This window comes from Tamandua tetradactyla, chromosome 4 (assembly GCF_023851605.1).
Source record: "Tamandua tetradactyla isolate mTamTet1 chromosome 4, mTamTet1.pri, whole genome shotgun sequence".
NCBI classification, from domain to species: Eukaryota; Metazoa; Chordata; class Mammalia; order Pilosa; family Myrmecophagidae; genus Tamandua; species Tamandua tetradactyla.
Genome location: NC_135330.1, coordinates 34,926,493 through 34,939,375, shown reverse-complemented (window position 1 = coordinate 34,939,375; position 12,883 = coordinate 34,926,493). Strand labels below are relative to the sequence as shown.

Here is a 12,883-nt window from a genome sequence, read left to right as displayed (position 1 = left end):
AAATGAGACAAAATAGTGTCAGTGGTTGAGAGTTTCAAATAGAGTTGAGAGGTTATTCTGGAGGTTATTCTTATGTATTACATAGATAACCCCTTGTTAGTTTAAGGTGTATTAGAGAGGCTAGAGGGAAGCCCCTGAAACTATAGAGCTGTGTTCCAGTGGCCACGTTTCTTAAAGATGATTGTATAATGATATAGCTTTCACAAAGTGACTGTGTGGTTGCGAAAACCTTGTCTGATGCTCCTTTTATCTATGGTATGGACAGATGAGTGAAAAACATGGATTAAAATAAATAATAGGGGGAATAAATGTTCAAATAAATAGGGTAGAGGGAAATACTAGTAGTCAGTAAGAGGGAGGGGTAAAGGGTATGGTATGCATGAGTTTTTTCTTTTTTCCTTTTATGTCTTTTTCTGGAGTGGTGTGAAATGTTCTGAGAAGTGATCATGGTGATGAATATACAACTATGTGATGATATCATGAGCCATTGTTTGCACACCAAGTATGGAATGTTCATACGTTAAGAATGTTCGTGTTGTATGTTGACTGATTTTATTAATAAAAAATTGAAAAAGAAAAAGAAAAAAAAATCTGACACTTTGGGATGCTTGTTGTGCAGGAAGCGGGACGCCATGGAAGACGTCCAGCTACCCTGAGGCAGCCGTGGCGGACGGCCCAGTCAAACCCGCAGCCACGGTCAGCCTTGTGAGGGGGCATCTTGGACGTCCAGCTCGGTCCAACCCTCTCAGGTGTGTGGATTAAAAAAGGGCTTCCCCGTGCCCATGACCTGATCCTCAGAAGCGGTGCATATAACAGGTGGTCAAGATAACTAAGGGTCTTGAGGGAGGGAGTTTGACTTGGGTTAGCCAGGTTGGCGCTAAAGGGCAATCACATGTCTCCTGCTAGGAGAGAGGTCGAGGGGCTATTGGCACAAACACACAGAGGAGGAGGTGATGTGAAGGTGGAGAGAGATGCAGCCACGAGCCAAAGAATAATTTGGGATCATTCATTATGCAATGATAGTAAGCAGAACGCCTCCCCAAAGAAAACCCAGACAGACTAGGGAGAGGGAAGGAAAGGAGGCAAGCTTCCCCCTTCCCAAGACATGCTCCAGCGGCCCCTCAGCCCCAGTTCTGGGGCCTGGCTGCTCAGACACAGCCCCACCTTCCCGCCAACCCCCTCCACTCTCCCACACAGGAAATCCCACCCCACTTGTTGCTGCCCCGATTTGCCTTGGGATAATTTAGCACAGTCCCCTCCCCCTTACACAATTGATACAGTCTGTTTAGTCAAGAGAAAGGACAGTGGTGACAGAAAGTGTTGTCACAGGCTGGGCCCAGAAAAGAATTCTCCCAGAGAGAAACAGAAGCCATGGAATTAGCCTCACGCTGTCCCCCAGGCCTGGGAGGTGACAGCTTCCTTTAGGCTGGTAATCCACCATGAAGGCCACATTTCACACTTGCCGCTCTGGAATAGGCCTGCAGGGAATTGCTCCTGGAGAGTGAAAATTGGAACTCGTCAGGGTAATTTGTCCATTTGACCACACACATCTCAGGGCTGGTGCTCAGGGTTTGGTCTGTGACTGCCGAGATGGGAGCTGGTCTGAGGGATTACAGCGCTGGTCCTGCACGCCCGTGGCTGGGTGCAAACCTGGCCGCGGCCCTCGCATGGTCATGCACCTGCCCTGTACCCCGCGCTCTCCCACCTGAGCCCTGCCTCTCCCTGGCTGGGGGCAGGGAGCACTTCCTGCCAGGCCTACTTGACACTGGGGCTCCAGGGGCTGAAGGAGGGGGCACTTCCAGATATGGCGAATAACTTCGGGCTGTTCAGTAAACTGACTGCTAACTCGCCTTTGCCTTCCTACACTGAACAAAAATTCTTTATCATGGCCAAAGAAGTCCATCCACACTTCACCTTATGATTTGCGCTTTTTGGGTTTTATTCAAGAAGTGCTTTCCCACCTCTACGTCTTAATGATATTCTTTCCTATGTTTTCTTTTTAGCTTTGTAATTTTATCTTTCATGGGCGGGTTTTTAAGTCTTGTTAGAGCCCATCTTTGGTATAACACAGAGGTCCAGGTGTCTTTTCTTTTCATATAGTAAGCCGGTTTGCCCAGCTTGACTGTCCCCACTGATTTATGATGCCACGTTTATTACATGTCACATTTCCATATATTCATGGGTCTGTCTTTGAGCTTTTTATTATGATCAATTGGTCCATTTATTTAATCCAAGGGTAAAATCGCACTTTTCACTATGACTTTTTTGTAGTATGTTTTAGTTCCCATAGGGCAAATCTCCCATCTTGCTTTTTTTTCCCCCAAAGCTGACTAAACAAATTCATGGACCTTTAGTTATCCATCTACATGTTGAACAATGTTGTTGTGACGTCAACCAAAAAAAAGGTCTTCTGGAATTTGGTTGGCACATTGAATTTCAGATTAATTTGAGAACAAATTTACAATTTCATCTTTACATCGTTAGTCTATCCATAACCATAGAATATCCGTCTGTTTAGCAAGATCTTTGTTTATATCCCTTATAAGCATTTCCCAGTTTTTATTTTCTCCATACCATTCATCCTTATGTGGAATCCTTGCTTATTTATTTCTTTGACTGATTATAATCTCTCTTTCTACCATCTTGCCACAAAATTATAGTCAAAGACCTTCCCCTTTATTCATACTACATCCCCAGTACCTAGATGTTACTGAAAAAACTGAGGTTCAGAGACATTGAATAACTTCCCAAGGTCACACAGCTAGTCAGCCACAGGCCCATGATTTGTAATGGAAGAAGCTAGGGAAAGCATGACAGGGTAAGAGAGTGGAGGCCATGGTGCTCAGGGATTTGGCCTACCTCCCTAGAGGCAAGAGGGAGACAGTAAGCAGGGGCCGAACCACAGCCTTCAAGGGGGTGAGAAAGAGGAAAGTGGGCAGAGAAAACAGAATTTGTCAATGGGATGGGAAAGAGGAGGCTTCTCTCCTGGGGAGAGGGTAAAGGACGCTGCTGGAAACAGGCATGTCAAAAGAGGGAGCAGACTTTGTGAGGAAGATGTCAAGTTGTATTTTTGAGCTGGAGGAGCCAGGCTTTCCCCTAGAAATGAGGAAGTGATGGCCAAAGACGGAACAAGGAGCTCAGACGTGAGACCCGGAAGGAGATAAAGATTGGAGAGGGCCAAAGAGACTGTGATATGGTGCATTTGTTGGAGGTTCTGTATATATTGACATGGAAGAGTTTTGAAGATAAGACATTAGATGTTTAAAAAAACAACCCAAAACCCAAGGTACCACATGACACATACAGTGTATTATGTCTTTCTTGAAACTAACAGTGCTGTGTACTTCCGGGGAGGGGAGGCCAGGCAGGAAGACCTCACTCCCTGTCCTTGTGAGGTTTTGTTTTTTTTTTTAATATCTTAAACATGTATTACCTATCCAAACAATGGGTTAAATTAAATGTGAAAGAGGCCAAAGTGTGAGAAAGGGCCTGGAGATCGCTGAAGGACTTTGAGGACATAAAGTGTTTTGTGCCTTCGAGGAATGATCCTGAACGTTCTGAGAAAAGCCCTGTTATGAAGTTCCCCCGGGTAGGCCAATGCTCCTCATTTCTGTGCTCCTTAGTCACGCTGCAGAGGCCTGCACGCTGTCACCTCTAAAGCCTGGCCCTCTGTGCCTCTCCTGGCTGATCACAGCCAGGTTGATTGCCTGGTCGCTCTGTTTCTTGTCCAATCCCCACCCCAACCCCCGGACCACTGCCATTCATAAAGAAGGCACGTGCATGGAGCCCTTGCTATGTGCAGGACATTCTCAGCTGTGCCTTTAACCCTGTATTATCTCCTTAACAGATGAAAACACGCAGGAGTATAAAAGTGAACAACATGCTTTGAGAGATGCAAATCCTGAAATGTATCCCTGTTCCTTCAAGAGATATTTACTGAGCACCTACTACATGCCAGCCCTCATGCTGGGCCCTGAGGCTGCAGTGGGAAAGGGGAAGACCAGGGCAGCTGATGGAGAGGACAATACAGGTGACTACACTGCAGTGTGCCAAGTGCCCTAGTGGAGGCGCTGTGGGGGCTCTGGGAGCTCAAGGAGGTGCTTGGGGGGCTGGGAAGGCATCCCAGAGAAAGTAATGTCTCAGCTGGTCTAAAGTAAGGCCACAACTCAGAAGCCTATGGGGCCAGGCACCTGAATAAATGAGTGACGTGACCTAAGTCCCTTCTCAGACACAGACAGGCTTTACCTAAACATCAGATTATACTGGAATATTCTTCACTTCACAGATGATGCTTGCTTCCATCTTTCCTGAAACATGGCCCGTGCCATTAGTGACAGGAGTGCAGGAACCATTTCCTCTTCTACCTCAGCAGTGCAAACTTGATGACAAATGGGAACTGCCCCTCGGCCTCCTGTTGGGAAGGCAAAGGGGAGAGTGGGCAGCTGTGGCCTGTTGCCCTGTGGGAACTGGGCCCAGAGTGGCAGGTCTTCTGATGGTGGGCATGTGGGTTGTCTCTATTTCATTAGGCTCGATTTTGAGCAGAAAACTTACTGAATCGAAGGGTATAAACATTTGTAAGATTGACACATAACCCCAAATTATTTTTTGGAATGATTATACCAACATACATTATCACCTTTCCAGCATCAAGTTGTATTGTTAATTTTTGCTTCCTCGATTATTGATGTAGAATATTGGTTCAGACATTTATCGACCTTTGCATTTCTTCCATTATGAATTGAATATGAATGTTCATGTTCTTGGCTCATTAAAATTGTTTTTAATTGTACAAGTAATTATTTATATTTATATATTATAATATTTATATTATAATAATAGAGTATCTACATGGTACTAAATATTATATAAATATTTATATTTATAATATTTATATTAGAACTATTATTACATTATACAATAAAAAGTTAAAAAATTATACTGATAGCCAAGGACTAAATGAGATTTAAAAAGTGCAAAATTTAATAAGTGGCAAATACTATTAATAATTCTGTAATAGTATAAACATTTTCTAAGACAGAAACAAAACCAAAGGGCTTACAGGGAAGCGCAGCTCACAGATAGATCCACCACTCCCAGGGAAAACTGGGGTTAGGGGCAGTATTCCCACGCAAAACCTCAGGCAACGCAAACTCTCTGGGAGGTTGTAAAGGCAGCTGCTGGGGTGGCTCAGGGCTGCCCCTTGGAGGCACAACTCCAGGGACCCCTTCACAGAATGTCCCGTTTAACTGGCTCCCCGGAGCACAGTGTGAATGGGGCCCCTCGAATTTGGGTGGTTTAAGGCAGGAGACTTACCAGGACAACAGGCTGCTATTATCGAGCACATCCCGTGTGCCCAGGATGGTGCAACAATCCAGTGAGGTACGTAGTTCATCTCCACTGACACTGAGGACGTCAAGAAGTAAATTAACTTGTCCAAAGTCACAAGGCTACTAAGGTTGGAAGCCGTACCTCAGCCTAGGCCTTGGATACTCTCCAAAGGCTGAGACTGACTCCTCACCCAGAGCACAGATTTGAAGACTCCTTCTGTGCCCAACTCAGTCTTTCCTCCAGGGCCAAGGATGTGCTGGGTCCCCTGGAGCCCACTCCCCACCCCACATCAGAGGCCGGGCTGTACCTGGGGCTCCCCATCCCCCACCCCAAGGCTGAGGAGGAGCCAGGTCAAAGGGCGGGGGGGGGGGGGGGGAGTCATCCATCCCAGGCCACAGGGGGCTTCTGAATGGACCCCCCCATGGTTGAGGTCCCTCCCCACCAATCTCTCAAGCCTCAGACACCCCATCACCACCACCACCACCACACAAACACACACACACACACAAATCTGCTTCCTGGTTCCTCATCCTCCAGAGAAACTCTTCCTGTGGGTCTCTATCCTTCAGAGCATTTATCACAATCTGTCATTTTCCCTCACTTACTGTCCATCTTTTTACTCTAGAATGAAAGCTCCATAACCAGCAGGGACCTGTTCTTTTGTTTGATCTCCAGCTTCTAGCTCAGTGCAGCACTGAAAAAGTCTTGCAAAAATTTTTTTTTCAAGTGTTTTCCTTAGGATTTCTTATATTTACTATTTTTCTTTGCCATACTGGACTTTTCGTGTGCTTTCTTCTGCCCCTGAGATAAACTTTTCCTCTTTATTTTCCTTGCCAACACCTACCCATCTTTCACAATCCAGCTCAGCAGTCTCATCCTCTAGGAAACTTTTCCTAAACCCAGCATCCCAGCCAGAGGCAAGTGTCTCTGTCCAGCAGCGGGGGCCCTCCCACGGTGCAGAGGGACCACTGAGAATGCTGCGGCGCGCCCAACTGCACACCCGGCTCCCTGCCTGGCAGGCCGGGTGGGGGAGGGGACCAGCTGGTAGGCGAGGCTGGGTTTATCAATGCTGGATGCTGCCGACAACAGCCCAAGGGAAATCAAGGTGAAAAGCAGCAGTTGTGCGAAGGGAGAGGCCCATTCCCTGTGTATCAATCAGAGGGGCCGGGACAGGGCAAAAGGAGGCTCATGGCAGCTCCGAGGTGGCCGTCTCCCACTCCCCTGCCCGGGCCCGGGGGGCCTCAAACAGGGCTCGGCTTCCCGTCTAGGGCCCGGTGGGCAGATACCGCGGGGCTGGGGCTGCTCACATCAGCTCTTACAGCACGGCCCTAGTTCTAAACACTCATTTGGTTTTAGAAAAAATGATCGCAGGAGCGGGAACACTTATCGACAGAAATCCTCTGCACTTGACACTTTGCCAGGCCACGGGTGGCGGTGGCGAGGGTGCCCGGTGGTCTGGGCAGTGAGCACACTCGGACGCCGGCCTCGGAGGCCTCTCTCACCCCCTTCCAGGCTGCAGTGTTGGTCTCGGACACTCCCAGCCCAGGTTGTGCTGGGAGGTGCTGCCGCCCAGGCCTCAGGTGCTCCACCTCTCAGCTTTCAGAGCCAAGGGACATGACCAGGCAGCCAGGAGGGTGGAGGGAGCAGGTGGATGACCAGAACAGGAGTCTTAGGGAGGGAAGCCATGGAGGAGGCTCATGGAGAGAGGCTCAAGGTAGGAATATGCCTAGAGGACCAGGCAGCTGAAGAGGTAAAATGGGGACGAAGCAAGTGGGGAACAAGGGAGGTTTGGCCCGTGTCTGCTCAAACGCCTCTCCCACCCTAGCTTCCACAGTAAAGGGAATGTCTTTGGCATCCCACCCACATGACTCAGTGCTGAGGCCATCTGAGCAGAGTGAAGATGTCAAACAGAAAACCCCAAATCCGATTGACGCTCCTGTTCCCCCTTAATGAGGGTCATTATCAGCTGCTCTGATCCCCGGAAAGCCCAGCAGGCCGGATTAGGGGCAGGCTCTCTAATCCCGGCTGGTTTTGTCCTGTTGAGCAGCCTGGCCCGGTTCTCACAAACAAGCCCTCTCCTTCCTTGGGAAGGGCTGGGGCTGCAGGATGCAGACAAAGGTTCCTCAGAGAAGGGCACAGAGGCAGGTGTTCCCTGGGTGGGTGAAGAACAGGAGAAGGCAGGATTGGATATCCACTGAGGCCTACTCTCAGCACATTTGGGGAGTGAAGGGGCTCGCGGCACAGAGGGCTCAGGGGTGGGGAGCAGTGGGTAAGAAGGGCACTGTCCAGGAGAAAGGTGGGCATTCCCCACAAAGGAGGCTCTGGCGAGAGCACCTTCTCTTGCAGGCCAGGGGCCATATGTGCTGGGGGAAGTCTGGCTGGATTCTAGGTGAGGCTGGACTCTGGGTATTCTATCCAGGCATGGACACTAGGTCTCTAAACAGCAAGTTAAAAATCACACTGATGCGTGCCTTTAAAAAAATAATTTATTCCACAAACACACATACCCCTCCACCAAGCAGTGGGGCAGTGGGAAACCAGCATGGATACAGTTTAGCCCTCCTTTCAGACCCTTCTAACTCCTACAAGCTGGAGGGGACACCCCCTTCATTACCCTCAACCCAGCATCCTCCACATTAAAAAACTAGCATCTATTTTTGGAGGCCAAAATACAAAGACAAAAGAGCCAGCTTGGAGAGGGATAAAGCCCAATGGGGAAAAAAGCACATTCAAAACAATCATCTTTTCTTGTGGCTTTAGGCTATCATCTCTCACAGCGAAGCCCAGAGCCAAGGCACTGTAGACCCCAACATCCGTCCCTATGTCCCAGGCCACCGTGTCACTGTGTCCCGCCAAGCAGACCATTCACACAGAGTCTCACCACCATCACCTGCCCAGCCAAGCAAGTCTGCGCCACTCAGACCTGCACTGCCTGCAGCAGAGGTTTATGGAAGGAGCTCTCTTCCCAGAAATCCTGACTTAAACCTCACCTGGGAGGCCAGCATGACTTGGAGAAACTTCTGGACCCCACTGTGAAGCCAAATCCCACTCAGCACATCTAAGGCACTGGGGGATGACAGGCCAAAGGCACTCCTCCCTTCAGTTCACAGTCCTGGTGTCCAGAGGGAGGGGCGGAGGGAGCCCTGGAAGGCAGTGCAGTTCCCCTCCAGCCCACCCAGCCCAGGGCACCCTCCTATGGATGAGAAACCCTGGAAACTGGGGCTTTACTCACCCCAATTTGGGGCCAAGATCAAGCGAGCGACATTGAGGCTTCAGCAAGAATGGGGGCAGGACTTTAAGCTGAAAACAGGAACTTGAGGCTGGCAGGCCAGGGACTCAGCCTCCGTGACCTCCACTGCCCAGGGCTGCCCTCCCCGCTGCTGCCAGACAGCCTGGATCCTATCCCGCCTATGGAACACTCCTTCCCAGCACGCCCAAAGAGGTTCACCAGACCAACTGGTTTTCCTAGCTGGTCACCTTCCTTGGTTGGGCAGGGAGCAAGGGGGGGGGGCAGGGCAGTGATGTGGTGGGGGCTGGAAGAGCGCCATGGAAGAGCCCCTCTCCCCCCTCCGCCCCCACCCCAGAGGGACAGTTCAGGCTGCGGAGTGGCTGGAGCGGCCCTTCAGGACCCTCACCCTGGCCCGGAAGTAGGTGTACATGACCAGCAGGCCCATGAAGGACAGGGAGTAGAGCCCCACACAGAGACTGAGGTCGAGGTGGGAGAAGCCCCCTTCTAGCACCTGCAGCCACTGGCTTTGGCCCCGCCCAGCTCTGGCCTCGGGGTCCCCCTCAGGGATGCTGGCCAGCTGCTTGGAGCTGCGCCCCACACGCCTCAGCTTTGAAGGGTCTCCGAGGTCTTCCTCAGCCCAGAGCTCGGCGAGCAGCACTGCCCCTGTGTCTCGCCTGTTCAAACGTGGCTGCCCCTGCGGCTGCCCCAACTCACCCCTCTGACTCTCTTCTAGGAAATCAGGAGGCCCCTGGTTCGGGTTTCTGTTGATTGTGCCCAGGCCAATGCTGGGCTCCTGGGGGTGATGTGCCCCAGACCTCTCTGCTGGAACACCTCGGAGGGTGGTTCCGGGAGACACTGTCCCTGGGCCCACAGTGATTTCAGCGTCCTCGTCGGGGTCCAGAGGTGGGTTTCCAGTCGCCAGCTCCTGCCCTCTTGGGGTGGCTGCCCTCCTCTCTGCGGCCCTACGGGGGCCCAGCCCAGCTCGGGGAAAGTCCAGGACGATGTTGCTCGGGGAGAAATGAGTCTTGAGGAAGTGGAGGGTGGCACCCAGGTCCCACACAGGCTCACCCCGGAGTTCATTGTGGCAGGCAGAACAGAGTTCACGGGGCGGCCACTGCACCTTGGGGAACTGGGGATCCTCACTGGGGGCCCCTGGGGAAGGAAGCACATGCAGGCTGGCTGTGACACACTGGGCCCACTGGAAATCCAAACCTCATTCCTCCCTCAGGACACCCGTATCCTCATCTCCAAAAAGGGCTTGCCACTGTCCTTGAAAAGGCTGGGCCATGAGAGACGGCAGATAAAGGACTGCACAGGGCCTGGCCCGTGGCAGGAGCTCAGCAAATGGCCCCCTCCTCCCCTACACCCAGCCCTCTAGGATTCCTGGAGAATGGACAGCTCCATTCCAGACACTGCCCAGTGCTCCCAGCAAACCCTCCTTTTGCTGCCTTCACTGCCAATGTGCACCCCCAGACCGCACGTGGTAAAGGGCGGGAAGACTTGGAATAGTCTGTTTGGCAGACTTTGGTTGATCTGTTGATATTTTTTTAAGATCTTCTTTTGCATTTTTCTGAAAGTTTACAAATTTTATACAACAAATGTATACTACTTTTATAATTAAAGGGAAAACGATTTTTAAAACAAGAGTTTGCTCCCAATTGTGATGCCACAGGGGCTTGCCCGTCTCTGGGTGCAGCTCTTCGGGGCATGTGTTGTTAGCACAGTGTCCTCCATGGTGGCCTCTGTGAAATGGGTGTGGGGAGGCCTGGGGTCGGAGTGGAAAAAATGGCCCTGAGAACCAGGAAGTTGCTCTCAACTGCCAGGTTGTTGGGAGCCACGCAGTGTTCCCACTCTAGGCAGAACCCCCAGCCTGAACTCCTGAAGGCCTGCATGGTCCCTCGTCCAGCGTTGCCCAGGAAATAATGCTAATCAGCCCATACCTCTCAGAGGAAGCCCCCCTTCGACAAGTTTTGATAGGATAATAGAAGCTGTTGGCCACAATGAAGCAGCTGCAACAGCAGCAAGTGATATCAAAGTCAGAATGGTTATGCTGGGGAGGGGGCAACAAGTAGATGCCAGGAACTGGAACTAGTGAGCACTGCCAGTGACTAGGCCTAGAAACTTGAGCAGGCAACATGTACCTGATAATCATTATTATTAGCCTGATCTGCAAGGGGCCCACCAGAGAGGCACTGCTTTTCTCCTGGCCCCACAGCAGCAGGCAGGGCCACTCAGCACTGCCCCACTGGTCCCCAGGGAAGCTGGGAGCTGCTGAGGTCATGGGGCTGGGTGCTTAAATGGAGCATTTGGTGGCAGGAGGTGGGGCAGGGAGGGGCAGGAGGAGGAGAGGCACGTGTCTTCTTTTCAAAATCCACCAGAGGGTCCCAGGAGACCAAGACCAAGGGCAGGCGCCTGTACTGCCACCTGCTCCTTGCGGCTCCTTTAACCTCGGCTCCGCCCCCAGGCCCAGCCCCCAGCCTTAGAGGGCCTGTTGGCAGCACATGCACCTCCCCCTCCCCACCAGAGAGGCCCAGCCGCCTGTCCACAGATGGCTCTCCCCCCAGCCTGCCAGCTTCTGGTTACCCCCTAGAGTCTAACGCCTTTGCCTGCTGAACCCATCAGACTCCTGTGCATGGGAAAAAGAAACCACTGTAAATGAGGGACATCCAGAGAAGACAGGGGTGCCTCCTTATGGGAACCACTCCTGGTACTTTCAGGAAGGACCCCGTGTCTCTTTTCCAGCCCATTATCATTAGTCCCCTCCCAGGGAGTGGAAAAGCTCAACTCTCTCCTCCTGCTTTGTCTGAATAAAGGGCCAACAGCCAGAAAGCAGAGGAGGGGAGGTAGGAGAGGGACCCCAAAAGGCAAAGTGCGGCCCTGGAGGAGGGAAGTGAGCAACAGCATCAGAAGACCAGGGTCTTCAAGTTAAAAAAGCCCTGGTTACTTCATCTAGAACCTGGGTCTGCTGATCCTGACGCACCCTGATATGGGATGGCAGGGCAAACGGAAGGGCCTTCAGAGCCATGTCGCATCGTGAGTTGCGGGCAGTACACAGGGGATGATGCACGTCCCTGTTTCCCACCTAGGGCCCAGGACACCGTGGCTCCCCTGTAACCTGGACGCTTGCCCTCCCCCTGTAAGCAACTCCAGCCCTAGAGGTGGGCTTCCTTACCTGCAAGGCGAGCATTGACTCTGTTGTGGGCAGACCAGAGCCAGAGCACAGCACTGTTTAGACTCCCTACCCGATGCATCGAGGCAGAGGCCATCTGCTCAAAGTGGTTAGCGCAGTCCCGGCAGCCGAAGAAGTAGCGAATGTAGCCCCGCATGGCTTGGAGCACCTCCTGGGGGTCGGCTGCCAAGGAAAGGAGCCATCACTCACAGCGACCCCACTGCCATTCCTTCCCAGACCATCCTCCACTGCTCTCCTTTCTAGTAGTCACTTCATGGTTGACCACATCTCCTCCTAAACGCCTAAACCCGTTTCCCTTCTCTGCCACTCCTCACTTACTTACACTCAGGATAAAGTCCTGACTCTTCAGCAGGATACTCCAGCTCTTTCTGATGCGGCTGAAGAGACAGCAGTCTGGAGCACCAGCCTCCCTAGTCCCCACACTCCTACCTGCCCCACCTGCCTTGAGTTTCCTGCTCCAACCTGCAGGGCCAACCCCACCGTGCCTCATCAACCTTGGGTACTTACAGAATCCTCCCTGATGTGGCTCTGCACACTTCCTGATAGTGTCCATCTCCCCTTACCCTGTCGCCCCTCCCCACACACATACACATCCTTCCACTGAGCCCTCTGGGCTGACAGCAAAGGTCTCTGATTACTGCTTCCCACTTCTTGCCCTAACTCCAGGATCTCACTCTGCAGACAACATTAATCCCCTTTCCCCTCTCCTTATGGGAATCACTCCTGGTACTTTCAGTATATATTTCAGTATATATTCAGGAAATATAAAGTATATTTCCCAGTCATATACTTAAGGCCAGGATGTGAGTAGGTATCCTCCCTGCTGTCCTCTGCTTCCAAACTCCCTCTCCTTCCTGCTGCAGAAACCTTTAAAAGCCAATCCTTAGTCCTACTCCTTATCCACCTGTGACATCAGCATCTGGCTCTCCTCACTACCACTCTCCCAGCCATCATGCCTTGCAGCCTCAGTGTCCACACCAGTTCATGCCTTGCTTCTCAGTTCCCTGACCTCCCCAGCTCCAAGCATCTTGACCTACATACACCTCAGTTCCTACCACTGGTGACATCTACTACCTCACCTGCAGCTATATTCTCATCAAACAGCAAACCAACCCCAAAACAAGCAGAATGAGAGA

The 12,883-nt window shown here is 51.6% G+C and overlaps 1 protein-coding gene and 1 long non-coding RNA gene across 2 annotated transcripts in view; one reads left to right on the top strand and one right to left on the bottom strand.

The window, feature by feature from the left end:
* The first annotated feature begins 540 nt into the window (after window positions 1–540).
* On the top strand, window positions 541–4,759 carry LOC143678883 (uncharacterized). The gene is made up of 3 exons (XR_013173460.1): window positions 541–749; window positions 3,848–4,030; window positions 4,286–4,759. It is a non-coding gene; the product is annotated as an uncharacterized LOC143678883 (long non-coding RNA).
* Window positions 4,760–7,796: 3,037 nt separating this feature from the next.
* QSOX1 (quiescin sulfhydryl oxidase 1) overlaps window positions 7,797–12,883 on the bottom strand; it is a 40,910-nt gene continuing 35,823 nt past the window's right edge. Inside the window, exons 11-12 of the mRNA XM_077157161.1 lie at window positions 11,730–11,909; window positions 7,797–9,709 (exon numbers count right to left, since the gene is read on the bottom strand). Of these exons, the coding sequence (XP_077013276.1) occupies window positions 8,922–9,709; window positions 11,730–11,909 (968 nt within the window). The 3' untranslated portion in view covers window positions 7,797–8,921. The remainder of the gene's footprint in view (window positions 9,710–11,729; window positions 11,910–12,883) is intronic.